Source organism: Amphibalanus amphitrite, unplaced genomic scaffold, assembly GCF_019059575.1.
Source record: "Amphibalanus amphitrite isolate SeventyFive unplaced genomic scaffold, NRLGWU_Aamphi_draft 001672F_arrow, whole genome shotgun sequence".
Taxonomy (NCBI): Eukaryota; Metazoa; Arthropoda; class Thecostraca; order Balanomorpha; family Balanidae; genus Amphibalanus; species Amphibalanus amphitrite.
In genome coordinates, this window is record NW_024883165.1 from 30624 (window position 1) to 51042 (window position 20419).

Consider the following 20419-nt stretch of genomic DNA (forward strand, 5'->3'; position numbering starts at 1 on the left):
TCAACTTTCGGGTCAAGGTCAGGTCAAAGGTCAAACTCTGGGGTTTTGCATGATTAGGCTTACGGACAGCGGAATCGATAGCTGCTGCTCGAAACTCACCAAAAATGACCTCAAAGACCTAGTGAAGGTGCCATGTGCGTATAAGGTTCATACTAAGTACGGGTCAAGGTCAGGTCAGGTCACGAAAGGTCATGGTTTTCACTTTCTGCTACATGGGCGTGCGACACATGTTTTATGGCTTATTTTTCACGCCGAATCCGATGGTAATGGTTATATGTGACCTTAAGTCACTGTGCTGGTGATAAGTGTGCATTGAAAGCATAAACATGGTGTGTCAAAAGTGGAAATAGCCGCCCGGCTTTAGTTCGCCAGCCTTGTCAATAGATGGCAGTACCACAATATGAACAGCGGATCGTGCAATTGACGTCAAATTTTCGTTATCTGCTAAGAATGGAATGGCGAATCTTTTCATGCAAGAATCAAGTAAATCGGTCCACAACTTTTCTAGCAACAGAGATATGAAGTCAAACACCCTGCCAGAGCGGCGGCGCGGCGGCCGGCGGCAGCCGTTACGCGCCGCCTGGGAGACTGGCGGCGCTGAACGGTTCCGAATTGGCACTGCACTAAAACCTGTTAACTGCTTGGAATAGTTATTATAGCAAAAGTTTAATTCAACTGAGGAATAACCAAGGGCAGGAAGTATGTATGCTTGTGTGCGTACTATGTAAGCCAAGAAACTGCATTAGCAGATACTCGCTAATATTAGATCCAGCCAAGTCCAAACGCATTCCAGGTGATGTGTTTCTGATGGGTCAACAATATTTATCGTTCGAGGGCGGATAGAGTTTTAACAATACAAAAAATATTTTTGCACAGCTCTATTCCTTGAATAATTCTCTTCAACGTCTCATTCCTAGTTAACCCTATTAGTGGCAGGCTCCTGGCTACCCCCTATTAGTGGCAGGGGGGGGGGGGCTGTTTATGACCCCCCCCCCCCTAGATATGTCGAGATCTAACTGTCCGATTTTCAAAATTCAAACGGCATTCGATTTCGCTCAACGTTATCTACATTTCTAAAAAATAAAAATTAAAAAATGTCAATAGGGGGGGGGGTAGAGGGGGGTAAAAACGGGCAAATTGCAGATACATTTTAGACTGTTTATCACGGCCAGGTTTCTGAACCAATCTTAACGCAACTTTTGCCGATCGATAGAGAATGAACCAGGAATTCACATGGATCCTAAAAATATGCATTTTCAAAAATCATAGGTGGATACAGATCATTGAGATTGGAGGTACACAAAAAGTATAGTAAATAAGGTTTTTGTTGGTACTGTTTCTAAAAAGGGTGGTAATGGTCTTGTTATGCTACAATTTTCTTATGAGAGAACGACTACAATTGTATTGGTCATGCATAGGCGGTGTCAGGGCACCTATGTTGGGAGGTAAAACATAACCCCCCTTTTTGGACGGCTGGATCCGCCTATTATAGCAAAAACGTGTCAAAAGAGGATGCACAATAGCTGTATATGTTATCACATAATACCTTTCATTCACTGTTCGTAAAACTGGTGCAGCGTCGTGATCTTCGCCCAAATGACTCGCTTCACGAATAGGACCCCCCAATTCCCAGTGCTCTGGAGCCGCCCCTGGTAAAGTTTTGAACTTGAAATTTTCAGGGAATGTGCCCAATTTAGTTTTAGGAAAAGTCAGAAAATTTCAGCATCGTAGCTTCAGCGGTTTCGGAGATATTCCCGAAAAACCTGAGGGGTGGATAAAAACAACCCCCCTGCCACTAATAGGGTTAACCCGGCAGTTGCTGGGGTATTTCGCCACCCACCGTTTGCTGGGGGGGGGGGGCGTTAAACGCCCCCAGCCGATAACTCGAGAACCAATAGGCGCAGCGAAACGCACGAGGCGGCAAACGAAAGAACGCGACGAGACGCTTCAGATGAGTATTTTAAAGTTGAATTTCGAGGTCACAGGTCGGGTCAAGGTCAGGTCAAATACCTGAAATCGGGCTTTCAGTAGCATGGACTTCAGGACTTCGCAACGGGCGGTTCTCGTGATAAACTCTGTCAAAACGGTGCACAATCCATCATATAAGGCCTACAAGAGTGTCAGCTCCATGTAGGGGTCAGTCAGGCATAGGTCAGGGTCAAGGTCAGGTCAACCGGGTAGGCACACATCCCCGAAAATCAAAACTGATATTCGCAGCCTGTGACACATGTTTAATGGGTAATTTGGGGCGTAGAACACGATGGTGACATTAATTTTGTCATATGTGTACGTGTTTGGCTCAAAAAGTTCAATTTAAGAAATGTATGTATCATGGTCGTGAAGTAGTCACGAGAAATTGCCAAGATTCAGTTCAAGATTTTGGAAAATTCGGATCGATAATCAATAATCGAAGATAGCCATTTGATTGTTCATGGTATTGGCAGTCTAATGGCGTTTACGGCATGTCTATATGTCTATTCTGTGATTTTATATCATTTTTTGAACATATGCCGTTTTTGGTCGAAAACTCTGAAATCATGACGTCACTAAAACTTGGATATCTCAAAAATTTTCCGACCGATTTTTTTGAAACTTTGTCACAATACACTTCAATCAATTCCCTACAGGTAACCAAAATTTGGCGCGCCTGCGGCGCGCCGTTTTTATGCTATAGCCCGGCGAAAAAAGTGGGGGCGTTTAACGCCCCCCCAGCAACTCGCGGGTTAAGCGAATTAGCCCACCCTGGTTGAATAAATAAGGCGATTTCGCCACAAGGTTGCGGAAAACCGACCGAAAACGGCCGGCCGCGCTCAACGTTAATTTGGGCATGCAGACTCTTAAAAACTCGCATTGGGCGGGCAGGGTTTCCCAGGTATTGGCTCCAAAACACCGTATTCGGCTCCCGAATACGTCCAAGTGACCCGCCTCGTTCCTAGTTAACCTTCGCCCCAGTGGGGGGGGGGCATATGTTACCACCCTGTCGCGTTTTTTTTTTTGTATAAATAAAAAAAACGCGGCGCGTAGCGCCGCGCCGCTTGGGGTAGCTTTTGGTACATCAATTTTGGACAATGTGTGAATTTTTTGACCCCAGGTCATGTCAGGTCAGGTCACTAGGTCAAGTTAACTGACCAAGCCTAAAAAAGTTTGCAATCATGTCCAGCCTGCAGTGTTTGTCAGAGAGGTTTCAAACTTGGTGGATTACATGATGTTATGGATGCCTACAATTTGTATATCTCGGATTTTTTATATGCGTGACCTAAGGTCAGGTCAGTGGCGTGACCTTTCCATTATAAGTCAATGGAGAAAAACGAAAATGCCTCTAGATCGGTGTGTACGCATAGGAACAGTCCAAATATTTCAGGATAACAATGATTTGGACCACCCGTGACGACCAAGGTGTCTTTTTTGCTGATAGCCTCTTGAAAGGTCATCCGAGGTCATTTGAGGCTACAAACAGTTTTTTGCCAATAACTCTCGATTGGAAAGAGATAGAACGCTGCGATTGACCTCATTGTGTTTGTCTTGCCGAGACGCATCGACTGATATGCAACATGACTTTTTCCGGTCAGGTCATGACCTTGACCTGAGGTCAAATTTTGAAGTTGACCTTTCAAGGTCAAATTATAGTTCATTCGACGCGTCTCGGCGAGAGGAACACGATTCTGGCATTAGAAATGACCCAACTTTTTTTTTAGTCAGAAGTTATTGTCGAAAAACACTTTTCTTAAAAACTGCTATTTTTGGAGTTTTTGCCCTCTGGAGGCTAAACCGTTGACCTGAGGTCATTTTTGATAATAACCTTATCAAAAGAAGAGTTCAAAAGCTATCGATTGCTTTTCCCAGCGTTTTTCTAGCTATCATAGTTCCTGAGATAATGGCATGTTTTCTGAAAACTATAATGGCAATTCGCAAATTTTGACCTTTGATGACCTCTGGTGACCCCAATATTGCTCTAAGATGAAAAATGACCGAAATACTTTCAAACGTACGCATCAAGAGCTATCGACTGCTTTTTTACCGCGTCTTTCTAGCCTTCTTAGTTTTTGAGTTAGAGGTGGGTGGTAACATATGCCCCCCCCCCCCACTAGGGCGAAGTTGGCGGAGACCGCCACTGGGGCGCGGGTTAAGCTCTAATTAGATCAAGTGACTCATTGGGAGCGAAAAAGCGACAAAAAGCATGAATTTCCCTATGGCGGCGGGATGCCGGGTTGCCAGACGGCACACCGGCTATTTCCACTTTTGACACACCATGAAAATCGTTTATACCATACATTACTAACCCTCGCCGGACCTATTGGTTTTCTACATACGCGCCGGCCGAGGGGGGGGGGGCGGGTACGACCCCCCCCTCGCCGTTTCGCCCCTGGTGGAGCTAGCGCGTCGCGGAAAAAACGAGCGTGTGCGCCGTTACGAGACGCAGAGATTGGTACCCGATTTTAAGGTCCTAGGTCAACCGGTGACCTTTGAGGTCAGGTCAAGTGCCCCAAGGTACGGTTCAGTTTTTGGTGAATAACTTCGCAAAAAACGGCCGCAGAGCGCCGATTTTGGCAGCATCGTGTTCGCCTCGCTCAGGCGCGTCGAATGATATACTTTTTGTCCGGGTCAGGTCAACTTGGGGTGTTGACCTCAGGTCAAGGTCAGGTCAGCACCCCCAGGTCACGAAGTTGGTCGAAAGAGGTCATGTCGCATATCATTCGATTCGGCAGGCCTTCCTGAGTCCATTGGTGGCTTTCCCGACTCGCTAGCTCAATTTGATCAAGAGTTATTGACGAAAAACTAATATGACCTTGCTGACGTCATAAATGACGTCACGCAAGGTCAACATTGCAAAAGTGACGCATCTAACCTTGCAAGGAGTGCATCAAATCACGATTCTGTGTGCTTGAGATAGTTGGAAATCGTTCCCGGCGCCAGAATAGCAGTTTTCATTTTTCCCCATTGACTTATATTGGTGAGGTCACGAAAATGACCTGACCTCATATGACCTTTAGGAAAAATCCGAGATATACAAAATGTGGGACTCATAATGGATACTAGATCCTGCAAGTTTCATTTCCCTGTGACATCTCCTCTGGCGGTGAGGGCGTTGCGAAGTTGCGACATCTGAAGACCGTGCAGAGGTTCACTTATGACGTCATAGGTCAGTGACCTGATCTGACCCAAAAATGCGGTTGGTGTCAAAAGATTCGGCTTGGATCAAAGGTCAGGTATGCCAAGTTTCAGCTCTCTATCGCCAGCGTGTTCGGAGCTATCGCGAAAAAACCCTATGGGGGGGGGCGGCACCCGCCCCCCCCCCCTCGGCCGGCGAGGGCTAAACGAGGGCTAAGAAAAAAAATGTCAATTTTTCAACTTTTTATTTTTGACATAAAAATGCACTTTTCTAGACGAGCTTTCTATTCATTTCTATTCAGGAATCTATTGGTGCCATTTGTTTTCACACGTGATGTTCAGAAGTGCCTCTAATTCACGAAAATGCTAATGACGTCACCATGCCCTATGCATGTTGGAGCTATTTTTTACAATTTGGGGGTCAAAAATCAAGATAGAAAGCTGAAATTTGGGACATCTAATGTTCTAATAGAGTTCTATAACATGTATTCCGTTTTTTTTTTTTGGAAATTCTCAAAATTTGGGATTTTATTAGCTGTTTTCAAAAAAATATAGTTATTTGAATTTTTAGGGGTGAAAAACGCATTTTATGGAAAATCCGAGATAGTCATTTTAAAGAACTCGTTGATCTGCGTCTATTGATGTCCTTAATTTGCAATTTGCTTTAAACCCTAATTTTTTGGCGATTTTTTAAACATTTGCCATTTTTTACTGAAAACGCCATGTAGTTACATCACTAAAATCGATATATCTAAAAAAAGGAAAAAAATCTGAAAAATTACAGAGGGAACGTCAAATTGATGGGGGAGAAGGTATGCCAAGTTTCAAGTTCATAGCGTTCATGAAAGTTATTCAAGAAAAATGGAGGGGGTCGGATCCGACCCCCTCCCCTCAGGCGTTCGCGGGTTCAACAATAAGCATCTATATTTTGCGTTTTTGTACTGAGTATTAGCTGGGAAGGGTTGAAAGCAGTGTCGACTTCCACTCCGTTTTCGGCCAGAAGTGTCGACTCCAACTCGGAGCGACTCCGACTCCGACTCCGACTGTAACCGACTCCGACTCCGACTCCGACTCCGACTCCGACTGTAACCAACTCCGACTCCGACTCCGACTCCGACTCCACGGCGCTGATCCATGGTCTCTGATATTTGCCAAATGATAAGTTATCTGCTATCACTTCTCTAGACCACTCCACAGCTTATCATATGCATGCCACCGTTGTCTGCCGTCCGATTTCGCATTGTCCATTTATACATGTCAAGTCTATGACGCGAATTTGCACTTGCATTTGCGAACGTCTGTCTCTGAATGTTTGGAAAGCGGTCTTCTCCCGTTGTGGGCTAGCTTCAGTTGATATCTGTCTCAGAACTTCTTCTCAAGGGAACGTTGAACGGAAATCAAATGTAAAATGAACAGAGGCAATGGTACCGAATTACCTTATTGAAGAATAGCGCTCACCTGTTTCCCAAAGTTTAGCACCGCTCTTCAACATCTGATATCCGATCGGCATCTGGCACAATTTTTTCCCATCGGAACGTTTTCTATTACAGCAAAACGAATATAGTGACATCGTCCACTGCCGGATCCAGGGAGCGGACATTTAAGGCAAATACTCGCCCCCTCGCAACGCCCAAAATCGTCAAAAACATGTTTTCTTACAGGTGATAAGACTTTTATAAGTTCTGTTTTTGCTTTTAACTGCTCAGCACTAGGTATGAAAACAATCAAAATCCGAGGGTATTTCGGATTTTGGAGACAATTTTTTATGGGTATGTTTCCGCATCGTCCAAACCGCCTTTCTGGATCCGGCTATGACATCATCTCGTCTGAGCTGTTGCCCCCCTCCCACGCCAAAATGGAATCCGCCACCACTGATCAACTCTCTAGACCACTCCACAGCTTATCATGTTCATACCACATCGTCTGCCCATGCCCACTGTTGCACGGCGCTGATATAGATTGACCAGAGCTGATAGCGACTATCAAATGCAACTGTGCTAACAGAGCAGTGCATTGGTGAACGGTAAGGGCCTCTCGGGTGGGGCACTTTTCCTCAGACGCTGTGACTGTACCCATCGAGGGAATTTGTCTTAGTGGTCTGCTGGAGACTGACTTAGCTATCTGCTTCGTGCCTGAGGCTGGGTAAGTGATTCATTATATCATTTTTAGAAGGTAATGATTAGCAATTGAGTTACCATCAACAATATCATCGGGAATCCGTGTTAGCTCAGTTGTGAATTTAGTTATCATTGGATAAAACTAGATAGATCTCGAGGCAGTTCTACACATTAAGATCAGGATTCTTTTTTTAATTATCTACACGGAGAAAAATAATTACTCCCCCCGGGAATCACGATCCCCTATTTGGGAATCAACTGACACCCATGGTGTAATCCGATTCTGAAAAACAGTGTCCATACACCGTTTTTTAGTGTAAATTGATCTCGGTCAGAATCACATACCCAAGGGTCATTTGACTCCCAAAATTTTGACTCCCATTTTAGGTGTCGTGTCAAAAGATCCTGCACGGTGTCAGTGTAAAATAACACATCTAAGCGTTTTTGACGCTATCGTGAGGAGTTTTTATATCCTATAGGTGTCATTTCACACAGTTGAGCGTTTTCGCAATCCGTGACTCCCTTATTAGGTGTAATTTCATCCTCAGTGGTGTCATAATATTCCGTTCAAATGACTTATTGAGTGTAATTTGACCCTCGGTAGTGTCATAATATTCCGGTGTCATTTCAGCCCCATTGGGTTCAAATGACACCGGAATATTATGGCACCACTGAGGGTCAAATTACACCTAATAAGCGAGTCACGGATTACGAAAACGCTCAACTGAGTGAAACGACACCCATAGGGTTCAAAAACTCCACATGATAGTATCAAAAAACACTAAATTATTACAGAAATTGTTTTGACGTCACTGGTGGTATACCACCATCTCTTGACTCTGCAATAGGAACCAACACTGCAGAGTCAAGAGATTTTCGGTGAATCAGACTCCGAATCCAGCTCCGGCTTCCAATATCGACTCCGACTCCGACTACGGCCAGAACTGTCGTTTCCAACCGACTCCGACTACCCTATTTGTCGGACCCCAACGGACTCCGACTCTGACTCCGTAACCCTGGTGTAGGTTCAGTGGTTTGAATCAATGCCCCGAGTGACGTCATGTGTGAGCTAGCCATGGCTTGTCCGCTACGAAGATGAAATAGGCAATAGCCCAATCAGCAGGCTGCACTGTCAATTTGCGGACGAAGATTTGCGAAAAAAAATGCGAGACGAAGAAATGCGGAAACGAAGAAATGTGCGGACGAAGAAATGCGAGACGAAAAAATACGGAGACGAAGAAATGCGAGACGAAGAAATGCGAGACGAAGACATGCAAGACGAAGACATGCAAGACGAAGACATGCAAGACGAAGACATGCGAGACGAAGAAATGCGAGACGAAGAAATGCGAGACGAAGAAATGCGAAACGAAGAAATGCGAGACAAAGAAATGCGCGGACGAAGAAATGCGGAGACGAAGAAATGCTCGGACGAAGAAATGCCAGACGAAAAATGCAAGACGAAGAAATGCAAGACGAAGAAAGGCGGAGACGAAGAAATGCGCGGACGAAGAAATGAGCGGACGAAGTTTTGCGGACGAAGAATTGCGCGACGAAGAAATGCCATGCAAAGATTTGTCCGGATACGCTGCGGTATCAATTGATTTTCGGTGACCCAGACTCCGACTCCAGCTCCGGCTTCCAAAGTCGCCGTCGACTCCGACTCTGACTCCGGCCACAACTGTCAACTCCACCCGACTCTGACTCTGACTCTGTAACCCTGGTGCGAACCACAGCTCAGGTCCAGTGGTTTGAGTCAATGCCCGGCCAATCAGCGAGCTGCATTGTCGTGTGACGTCATTTGTGTTCTAGCCATGCCGGTCTGCCACGAAAATGAAATAGCTCGACCTTGCAGGAAAACCGTTAGGAAAGCCGTTGACTTCAGTTGCCGGAAGTGTGCCCACGTGGGTGCGTGTGGTGTGAGCAGGGAGAGGAACTCATTTGAATTAACGCGCTTTTAATGTCGTCAAACGTTGTTTAAAGTGTAGATTTACTTCAAGTAATAGTGCTTTAACGATAAACTTCAGATATTATTTGTAGTTTGCTCAACATGCGTATTTAAACAACGAGGCGCCCTGCACTCGGCGAAATTTTGAAGTAGGACAAGATAGCAACGCACCATGGAGACTGAGGTAAGTTTTTATGTCATTAAGCTGCAGAATAACTCTACCTAAGTAAGTAGCAATAATCACCGGTTGATGGAACATTGTTGAAATGTGAGTAATTCCTTACGGTGAATGGAGTCACGGACCCATGAGCCTTACGATAAGTTTTCATTAGATTTCGCCATACATTTCGTGCCCAAATGTTTTGGAATTTATTGTTGCATATAAAATAAAGAATGACATGCATGTATTGTTAATTTGCGTCACGTGGTTAACAACTGCAATTATGACTCTGTTGGAGAGTGTATTTTGATCCCATAAGGTGTTTGATTCCGAGAATCATTTGACAATATCTGGTATAAAGACTGATTGAAAAGAAGACGTCATCGTCAATAGATAAAATTGTAGCTGCAAGGGTGAAGACAATTGTAAGCTACATTTAAAGTCTCGTTGCAGTCTGGCTAATCATTCCTATAAGCTTCAGAAGCAGAACATACCCATGTGTATGTTGGTTAGTTGTACCATACTATTGGTCTCAAGATAAGGGCCCAGGCGACCTGTTTTTCTGATGCGATGAATATACCCTTTATACCCTCGCCGCAGCTCGGTTCGAGTGCATCCCTCACCCGTGCACACAACCCAATCCCCGCACTCGAATATTACCGGTATTTCTTATATAGGAGACCAATAGTACCGGTAATATTGATATTAGCTGATGTATGACGCTAACAGGAACAGGCTCTGAACCGGTATAGAAAAACCATCCCAAGAGTCATTTGACACCGTTGAGGTGACACCTACGAGGGGTGTTTTTTGAAGCGTACCAAAAACGCGCAGTTTCCAGGAGTCCGATTACACCCGGAATCAGACACCCCCCGAGGTAATCTGACTCTGGTTGGGAGTGTATTTTATACCACATGTCGTCAAATGATTCCCGGAATCATACACCGTGTGGGATCAAAATACACCCTCAAAATCCGATTACTCCCTGAAGTGACACCTAAAAGGGGTGTTTTTTGAAGCGTACCAAAAACGCGCAGTTTCCAGGAGTCAGATTACACCCGGAATCAGACACTTCCTAGAGTATTATGACTCTGATTTGGGGTGTATTTTTATTCCATAAGGCGTATGATTCCGGGAATCATTTGACGCCGTACGGTATAAAAATACACCCTCAACCAGTGTCATAATACCCTTGAAAGTGTCTGATTCCGGGTGTAATCGGACTCCAGAAAACTGCGCGTTTTTGGTACGCTTCAAAAAACACCCCTTTTAGGTGTCATTATTTTTTTCAGTGTACTTAGCTTTTCTCTACACTTGCAGTAACTTCTTTGCGGAAAACCTCCAACTAAAATAGTCCCAGTAATTTTCACCAACACACACGGAATAAGATCTGACCCTTGACCGGGAGCAAGTGTAGATTTTTTATGGGAAAGTACACTTCTAGTATATGTTTTAACCCGCGCCCTGCTGGGGGGGGGTGTTTGAACACCCCCCCCTGTGGTTTTTCGCAAATATCTCAAAAACGGCGGCGCGGAGCGCCGCCGTTTTTGGTACACCTTATCATACATCAATTCTACACATGTTATGAAAATTTCAGACCAAGGTCATTCAAGGTCAGGTCACCAGGTCACTTGAAGTGACCTCACCTCATAAAAAGTTTCAATGTCTGTCATAGCTACACCGAGTGACCGATCGCTTTGAAACTTTCAGTGATTGCTAAGAGCAATAGCATGTACAAAATGTATATATCAGAATTTTGATATCGATGACCTAAGGTCAGGTCAATTTTGCGACCTCCCCATTATAAGTCAATGGGAGAAAATTGAAATGCACCTCTTTTGGACGAAAGACATTATAAACACTCCCAAACACTGAATTACAAGTGGTTTAGACACACTGAACATGAAAATGGTGTCCGTGACCCCTATTTATGCCCTGAGGTCATCTTAGGTCACGAATGGTATCTAACAGTTTTTCGCAAATAACTTTTGATAGAGGCATGCTAGAGCGATGAAAACGCCTTAGATGTGTTCAGCTCGACGATACGGATCGACTGATATGCAATATGACCCTTTTCGGTCAGGTCATGACCTTGACCTGAGGTCAAATTTTCAAGTTGACCTTTCAAGGTCAAATTATAGTTCATTCGATGCGTCTTGACGAGAGGAACACGATGCCGGTAAAAGTAAGCTCGTACAAGGCTTGGGTCAAAATTTATTGCAGAAAAACTGTTTCCGAAAAAATCGGCTATTTTTGCAGTTTTTGCCCCCTGCAGGCAAAACCGTTGACGTTAGGTCAAATCTGAGAGAATTACTCAGAAAGGACGTTAATAGGGCTATCGAATGCGCTTTTCCGCGGCGCTGTAGCTCTATTGGTTTCCGAGTTATGCGTTGGCTTCTTGGAAACTGTCGACATTCGACCTGGAAATCGGCGAAATTTTGCCTTCAATGACCTCTGGTGACCTGACCTTTGACCTGACCCAAAAAATTGACCGAAGTGATTTCGTCATTATTTTTGACGCTCTTTCGAACGCCGACTTCCGCGTATCGCTACGTGGCCCAGGAGCCGAGTTAGAAGGGGGGGGGGTGTTCAAACACCCCCCCCCCAGCAGGGCGTGGAAATCCAGGACCCCCAGCCGGGCGCGGGTTAACTCGCCCAAACTGTGTTTTTTTCTTTTTTAGTTTTGATGATAACTGTACGCTAAATTTGGCATCACTCAATAGTGGGCTTATTGACTCCTGTCTTATGCCTCTCAATTCAAAGCAGGTCCAATGATCCTACGTCGGCCTCTAAGAACCCCACGCCAGTCTCTAAGGGTCATACGACGGCCTCTGCAAGGACCCCACACCAGTCTTGAAGGACCCTCAGGCAGTCCTCCTTTGAGGGGACACATAAGGCCCAAAAAGCTTAACCCGGCAGGGGCGATGGGCCTCTCGGCCACCTTCCGCGCAGTGGGGGGCATTTTTTGCCACCCTTGTATCTCCGAAACTACTGGACGGATTCGTAAAGTTCGAACAGCGTTCGAAAGCCCTGTCAAATTTGTCGAGCGAAACCTAATTTCGTTGATTTTGGGGTCACCGATGACGTCACAGGTCAGGTCAAAGATAAAATGTTTGACCGTCCACGGGTATTCTACGGAATGCGCTACAACATCGAGTCATAAAACGCATTTTGTCGAAAATCAGCGATAAGGCGTAAGTTGCCTATTACATATGTTGCTATTGAAGGTCACTGATGATACAAGGTCAGGTCACAGGTCAGGTCACCAAGAGTCAGCACATGAACCCAACTTTACTAGGGTTGTGCAATGCATGTTTTATGGCCAATTTTTCATTTCCAGCTTAATGGTGTTGGTTATGAGACCATCAAGCACGGTTTAGGTCACTTTCTGGTGCAGATCAATGACAGGTCAAAAAAGGTCAAATTGCGAAGTTGATAGTTTTGCATAAAATGGGTATCGATTCGATGCAGCTTGTCACGGCGAGTCTAATTGTGATGTTTGTTTTGCGCTACGTGGTCTAGAATTGCTAAAAATTGAGTTTGAAAATTTGACATCAATTTTGAACAGTTTGTTCGTTATAACTTGGTCAAAAAAAAAGAGGTATCGATCTACAATTTAGTATGTGAATAGAAGTCACTAGGGGCTATTACATATATTCCGTTTTTTTTTCCGAAAATCGCTTTTGGGTTTTTTTGGCCATTATATAAAAAAAAGATTTTTGGGCGGGGGTCAAATTCCAAAATTTTCAAAATTTCGAGATAGCAGTATCGTAGCGCTGGTAATTCTAAACCTTTTATGTTTCTAACATTTTTTTCTGCATCATCAAAGCTGTAGGCCTGACAGCTCTTCCCGCGAAACCTTTGGTTGGTCGAAAATGACAAAAATGACGTCACTCTGACGTCATTTGCAGCCAACCTATCATAGCTTTGGGAAAATTGTTTGGTCACAATGTGCATTAGCTACTCCCGGGAGGGTACTGAAAGTTTGGTGACGATCGGCGCAGCGGTTCTGGAGATATATCGAAAAAAAACTAAAGAGGGAAATGCCCCCTACCGCCTGGAAGGTTAACCCGCGACCGCCTGGGGGGTCGGATCCGACCCTCCTCCGTTTTTCACGGATAACTCACGAACCGCTTACGCCCTACGCTATCAACTTGAAACTTCGTATGCCTTCTCCTTCATCAATTTGACGGCTTTTGTCAAATTAATATGTAAATTTTTCAAAAACTTTTTTGAGATATATCGATTTTATTGATGTACCTACATGGCTTTTTTTTTATAAAAAATGGTAAATGTTTGAAAAATCGCGAAAAATCAAGGATTTAAGCAAATTGCAAATTAAAGACATGAAAAGACGCAGCTCAATGAGTTCTTTAAAATGGCTATCTCGCTTTTCCCATAAAGTGCGTTTTTGACCCCTAAAAATTAATAAAGACTATTTTTTTTTTAAACAGCAAATAAAATCAAAAATTTTCAAACTTTCAAAAAACCGGAATATATGTTATAGAACTCTATTAGAACCTTACATGTTTCAAATTTCAACTTTCTATCTTGATTTTTTACCCCCAAATTGTAAAAAATAGCTCCAACATGTATAGGACATGGTGACGTCATACGCATTTTCGTGAGTTTGAGCCATTTCTGAACATCGCATGTGAAAACAAATGGCAGCATTAGATTCCTGGGACAAACCTCGTCTAGAAAAGTGCATTTTTATGTCAAAAATAAAAAAAATGTGAAATTGACTTTTTTCTTGGTGATGTATAATATAAACGACTTTTTATGCTTGCTGATGACCAGAACAGTGACTTTGGGTTACATATAACCATGACCATCGGATTCGGCGTGAAAAATAAGCCATTGTCGCCGACCTTGTCGTGCCTCTGGCATTACCTCACCACTCTGGTCAAAGCGGTTTTGTAAAGTCCTGAGGGCTTGGTTGTACAGAGCTCCGTCATACAGCATGCCCGCGATCGCCCGCCTCGCCTTTCCCGCCACAGCTGCCTGTAGATGGGCCGTTCGCTCGGCATCACTGAGCGATGGTTGACTATGTGGACGAGCGCGTGGAACAGGCCGATCCACCGCGGCCATTCTGAGGAGTCTCCTGTGTACACCGGAAGCTGGAGTTTCGGTATACTTTTCGCAAACGGAGTTCATCGATCCATGACTGCCTGCTCCGTTGGGGGCTAGCTGGGACGGGGTCATTGAATGATAGTTGAGGTTGTAGGAATCTCGCCACTGTCTGCTGTCTCCCCCGCTCGTCTTCTACGTCTTGTGGTGGATCGGTGTTGATATTCTCTCCCAAAAAGTCATCCCTTCTTTCGGCGTTCAGCTGATCAGCTGCGATCTGACTTCGAAGTTGTGCCTCCAGCTCAGCTTGTTCCGCTTCATGCTTTGGCGATTTGCAGCTCACGTCGTCCTCTTACTTCATCTTCTTGGCGCCTCATCTCCTCTTGCTGCCGCCTCAACTTCTCTTGCTGCCGCATCAACTCGTCTTCTTGTTGCTGTTTCAGCTCCGCTCCCTGTCGCTCCATCTCCAGTCGTTTTTCCAACCGTTTCACATGCAGAGCCTTTTTTCGCGCCGTGATCTGAGCCTCAGCGGATGCGCCGGAGGCTGACGAACTGGAGCTCACTCGAGACGACCGCGGCGGGCTGGGCCGTGACCCAGCTGTGAGTCAGGGCGCGGCTGCTGGAGCGTCGAAATCTCCATGGTTTCTTCCCTTTCTTTCGTGACAGGAACTCCGCCGATAGCGCCTTCACTTTGCGGTTTCCCTTCTTATTTTTCCATTTTCGATGAAGTATCCTCCGCTTCTGTTTTCTTCTGGCCTGATCCGGCCCGGAGGACCATTAAATGTCGCCGACCTTGTCGTGCCTCTGGTGGAGGCCGGTACATTTATTGTAGCGGAGGAAAAACGTAGATGAATTTTGATGAATGTATTGAAGAATTCCGAACGATAGATGATGTTGAACGGTAGACGAGGGTGAAATTGAAGAACGCAGAGTAGACAGCTAGACCAGAAAACACACTAGCACTGTCGATGGTCACTGTTGTCCGCCGAGGCGGACACACCGGCGCCGCCGCGGACGGGGGCGCCGTCGGATTCACGCGCCGGTCGGGGCGCCGGCGAAATCGCGCACTGCCACTGCGCTCAGTGTCGTTCAGTAGGCACCGCGAACGGAGGGTGCCGTCGGAATCGTGCTCGGTGGCACGATCCCGTCACTGTTCACTGTTCACAGCACCGGCGCACCTCGGGGCGCCGGCGGAGTCGCGCACCGCCACTGAGAACTGCACTCGGTGGCGTTCAAGAGACGACTGCCCGCAGCGACTCGAGGAGCCGCCGCGGGCACAAAGAGAACAATTAGGTTGTACAACTAAAAGCACTCAGAAAGCGAAACTAGAAAGTGGTGAGAAAAGTCAGAGCAGGCTCGCGCGGCACGTTCGGCTATACGATACGGTGCGCGGCGAGCACGAACAGCCGTCAAGTGAGAAGCGATAGCGCGAGTGACAAATTGTAGGCAATTAGAACATGAGACGAGAAACTAACACAAGAGCTGGTCCAGGCCCACGGGGCACGATCAGTACTGCGATAGTTCACGCGTGGCTGTCAAATGTAAAACGAAAGAGAAGAACAACAGGGCAGTTCATTTCGTCGGTGACGGCCATAAAACATGTGTCGCATGCCCATGTAGTGGAAAGTGAAAACCGTGACCTTTCGTGACCTGACCTGAGCTTGACCTGTGCTTAGTTGGACCCCTTTACGCACATGGTATCTTCACTAGGCCTTTGAAGTCATTTTTGGTGAGTTTCGAGCAGGAGCTATCGATTCCGCTGTCCGTAAGCCTCATCATGCAAAACCCCAAAATTTGACCTTTGACCTGACCTTGACCCGAAAGTTGACCTCAATCTTAAAATCTTAAGAGTGCTTTGGGAAGGTCTCATAGAGACCTTCGAACGCCGCCTCGCGGGGATCGATACGACCATTGGCTTTCGAGATAATGGTGCCGGGCTTAGCACTAAGCAGGGGGGAGCATTCATTCTGGCCAGGGTTCATAATGTCCAGGGTACGCTATGCCAAGTGTCAAAATGGCCAGTGCCTTGAATGGGCCAGAGTTCATAATGTCCAGGGATTGCATGGTCCAAATGTGGCCAACTGGCTGCAGATAGGGTATATTCGCGCGCACCACGCGGCGGCCACCTCTCGTGGCAAACCGCACGTCTGTCCATCACGCTTTCTGGTGGTCGTGGTGCCACATCTTGGGTTTACCGACGCCGTCCCGCACTCGGTAGGTGGCTCCTCTTCTTTCTCTTCTTCCGTGACCCCACGGGCCCTTGTGCCGCAGGCCGAACATTGGCTGCCCTCCAGCTGCCGCTCGGAAGTCGCGCTCGTTACCGGCTACGGGCTCGAAGGGGCGTGTGGCCGGCTTGTTCTGCACCGGGGCCCTTGGAGGTGGGGTGGGCCTTTTCCGCCTCCCCGCTCGTTCATTCTTGCCTCTCAAGTCCAGGGCCCTGCCCCACTCTTCCGGCACCGAGGTGTTGCAAGGCGTCCGATGGCTGAGGCGCTGTCGGGCGTGATTGTGCGGTGGGCTCTCTTCTTGCGCCTTCTGCTTGCCGCTCCACTCCACCGGACTAGCGTCCCCTGCGTCGCCGTCGACACTTGGACGGCTGGTGGTGCGTGCTTCTTCGCCCGCCACATCGCCAGCCGAGATGACCTCGCCGCTGGCCTGGGCAGTCTGCCGGTCAGATTGGCCTGCGATGTCAATGCTGGGCGACCCGCCCTCGCATTGGCTCGTCCCGGACCCGTCGCGCTCGACCGGGTCCCCGCATGGGGCCACTGGGGCTGGCCAGTGTCGCCACTTGTCCAACCCTGCTGACTTGAAGACGGCCCGAGCGGTACAACTCACGAGGGCCGCTGCCCGCGCGCAAACCTGTGAGCAGCGCCTCACCAAACCGGAGTTCGCGGTCCCCAGCTGCTCGCGATGCCCGAGCTTGTCGAGCTGAGGTCGGGATGCGGGCGGAGCCTCGCTGCCCGCCGGCTCTGATCGTATCGTGCACACGAACGACGGTGTAGGAGGGCACCCTTGCCGCTGTCCTGTCGCGCTACAATCCCTCGATTGTGTGGGCTGCCCTGCCGTAGGGGTACCGTTGAGGGCAGGTGGGTCAGCCACCCTCCGCTGCCACTCACGGTCGCTCCCCGCTGCCTGTGTGCCTCCCCGCTGCAAGTGCCCCATGTGTGCTGTTGGGCCCTCCATCGACGGGATATCGGGCGTGCCTACGGCCGCAATCGCCGGGGCAGGCGGGCGTCCCACCCATCGCTGACCCCCACGGCAGCACCCGGGACAGAAAGGCGTCCGTCCGCCGGCCTCCTCAGACGGACCACGGGGGCGCTCCGCCCACTCCAGGCCCGCCTGCTGATAACTGGGTGTGACAAACCGCCCCACCTGCTCGTTTGCGTGTGTGTGCCGCGCCGGACAGTCGCGGACCAAGTGGTCGGGGCTGTTGCAAAAGAAACAGCGGCGCCCTCTACCCCGCCTGTTCGGGTTTGGTGGCCCTCGTTGGGGGCTCCTCGCCCCTGTCCCGTGCCCCGTGCGGTAGGCGTCCCGCCTTCCCGCCGTCTCAAGGGCTTGCAGAGCGCGCTGCAGCTCTCCAATTATCCTCTCCAGCGCGTCCAGCCGCGCAGTGCCGGGCGCGCCTCGGTCTTGAACCGCCAACGCCTCGCCCTCGCTGGGCGGGCGCATTGCTCGGAGTGCGTCCTGCTGCCTTTCGAATTTGTCGGCGACCTTCACGGCTTCGATGAGGCTGGCCGGGTCCTTCGTCAGCACTCGCACTCGCAGCTGCTCCTCACGGAGGCCGCATATGAAGCGGCTGACGACGGTCGCTTCCACGGACGGGTCGCCGGCTTTCGCTCCTGGGTACGCCTCCTGGCCTACCTGACGCACCCTGTCGGCGAAGTCGCGCGTTGCCTCACCGGGCTGCTGCCGGATGTTTGCCAGCTCAGCGTGCGCCTGTATCGCCTTCTTCGCTGTGCCGAAACGGGCCTCCAGTGCGGCCACAGTTTGCTTGAGGTTGCTCTGGACCTCCTCCGACAGCGAGGCGAAATAGTCCAGGGCTCCATCTTGCAGCAGGCTGACCAGGCCCTGCATCCGATTTTCTTCGGAGAACGCGATCGTTTTCGCCCGAAACCGTCGGTACCACCGACCCCATGATTGGTTATTTACCCCCGTGAAATTTTCAAAGCTAGCTAAAAGTAAAAGTTCTCTCTCCATGTTACGTTACTCTACTGAGCCGATTCAAAATAAAATGAAAATAAAAATTTACTTTAAATGGTGCAACCCAACGAATGCGTGTCCGCTAGTGTCCGAACCGTCCTACCGACCGCGCCAGTTGTTCGGAACACGCATTCTCGGGTAAACACCACGGCTCAGCTATCTAATGTATTGATCGGTGCACATCGGCTCATTACACGCTAATACCCTGACTGCCCATCGGGCCGGACCTCTTGTCCGCTAGCCCATCCCTGAGCTCCTCTTGGCGAGCCAACCGCTCAGCCCCGAGCTCCACCCGCCGAGCCACCCGCTCAGCGACTGCCGCCGCCGTTTTTGTTTGTTTGTTTTGTTGGGTTAGGCCCTTTCGGTCTGACAAGACCATTTCAGAGCCGGGAGGATAATAGGATGTAGGGGGAGACATTGGTCTGGGCCGCCGCCGGCGATGCGCCGCGTTATATAGGGGGGCTGGGCGCCCGCCCACCAATCAGCGGCCGCCACGTCACATACGTCACCAGCCGGCGGGGACTGCAGGCTGCAGCGCCGGCGCACGCTGCCGGCGGCCGATACGAACGGCCGCTGCTCCCCAACAGACACATCGTGCCCTGGACATTATGAACCCTGGCCATTTTGAACACTGGACACATCGTGCCCTGGACATTATGAACCCTGGCCTCTTTGAATTTACCCTATCTGCCAGTTGGCCACTTTTGGACCATGTAATCCCTGGACAATGTGAACACTGGCCAATTCAAGGCACTGGCCAATTCGAGCACTGGACACATTGTGCCCTGGACATTACGAACCCTGGCCTAAATAATACGCACCCCTAAGCAGGTACCTGAGGCATAACCACGTGGAGCTCTGAGAATGAGTGCCGGCCACTGATGGCCCCACATCGGTCGTTGAGGACTCAATTTAGGACCATAGTGGTCCCTTGAGAACTATTTTATCAATACTCCTTACATTATGCAGTACCAATAAAAAAAAAAACTACCGCAGAAAAAAATCAAGGTCCAGCCTTCACTTTATAGCTTGTCTGTGACACACATAATATGATTTGGTATAGAGTAGGTGTGCATATTCACTTGGTCTATGTAAAAGAATCCTGCATTACAACAGCAAATGTGTATGTATACTAGTAATTATATGTAAGCTCACAAATAATGTTAAAAAACTCCTTTTGCAGGATCATACCCAAGTTCCTGGGAAGATTCTAGCATGGCAACAACTGGCCAACCTTCTTCAGAAAGGAACACCCTGCCTATCACTAGCAATGTAAGTGAATGGGTGCGTTGTGCTTGCGAGCAATGTGTGTAAAAACATAACATCCCTATTTGACGAACCTGGCATTGTTTTCATTCTTCCGTATAAAATACAAAATAATTGAAACATTAACAAAAAATGTAAATAGTTACATAAAAAACGGTCGACGTACATATTTAAATTGAATGAAAAATGGCCTATGTAAGACATTTCACCTCAATAAACATTTCGACAGGAAAAAATCGACGGAGACGTTACCACCATTGGGAGCATCACGTTCGCCCAAAGCGGCTTCTTGGGAAAGGGTGCCTTATCTACTGTCTTTCGGTAAGCAGTAATTTCCGTCATAGAGCTTCTTACAGCTTTGATGTCGACCGGCTAGGGGCATTGATGGCGCCGTTTCTTGTTCTAGGCCTACATGGTCTCGGCTCATATCAAGGCTATATAAGCCAGTTAGAGTTTTCCGGTTAAAAAATAGGCGATTCTAATGTCGCTTTTGGAGATCACTCGCGAGTACTCGCATGGACCAGATTTGTGTTGAATGCTACATAAATGCAA

At 47.9% G+C, this 20419-nt stretch overlaps 1 protein-coding gene across 1 annotated transcript in view; it reads left to right on the forward strand.

The window, feature by feature from the left end:
- Positions 1-7167: 7167 nt before the first annotated feature.
- The window catches only part of LOC122374558 (serine/threonine-protein kinase/endoribonuclease IRE1-like), a 48770-nt gene continuing 35518 nt past the window's right edge, over positions 7168-20419 (forward strand). Inside the window, exons 1-3 of the mRNA XM_043353369.1 lie at positions 7168-7251; positions 19785-19873; positions 20097-20188. Coding sequence (XP_043209304.1) covers positions 19817-19873; positions 20097-20188 — 149 coding nt within the window. The 5' untranslated portion in view covers positions 7168-7251; positions 19785-19816. The remainder of the gene's footprint in view (positions 7252-19784; positions 19874-20096; positions 20189-20419) is intronic.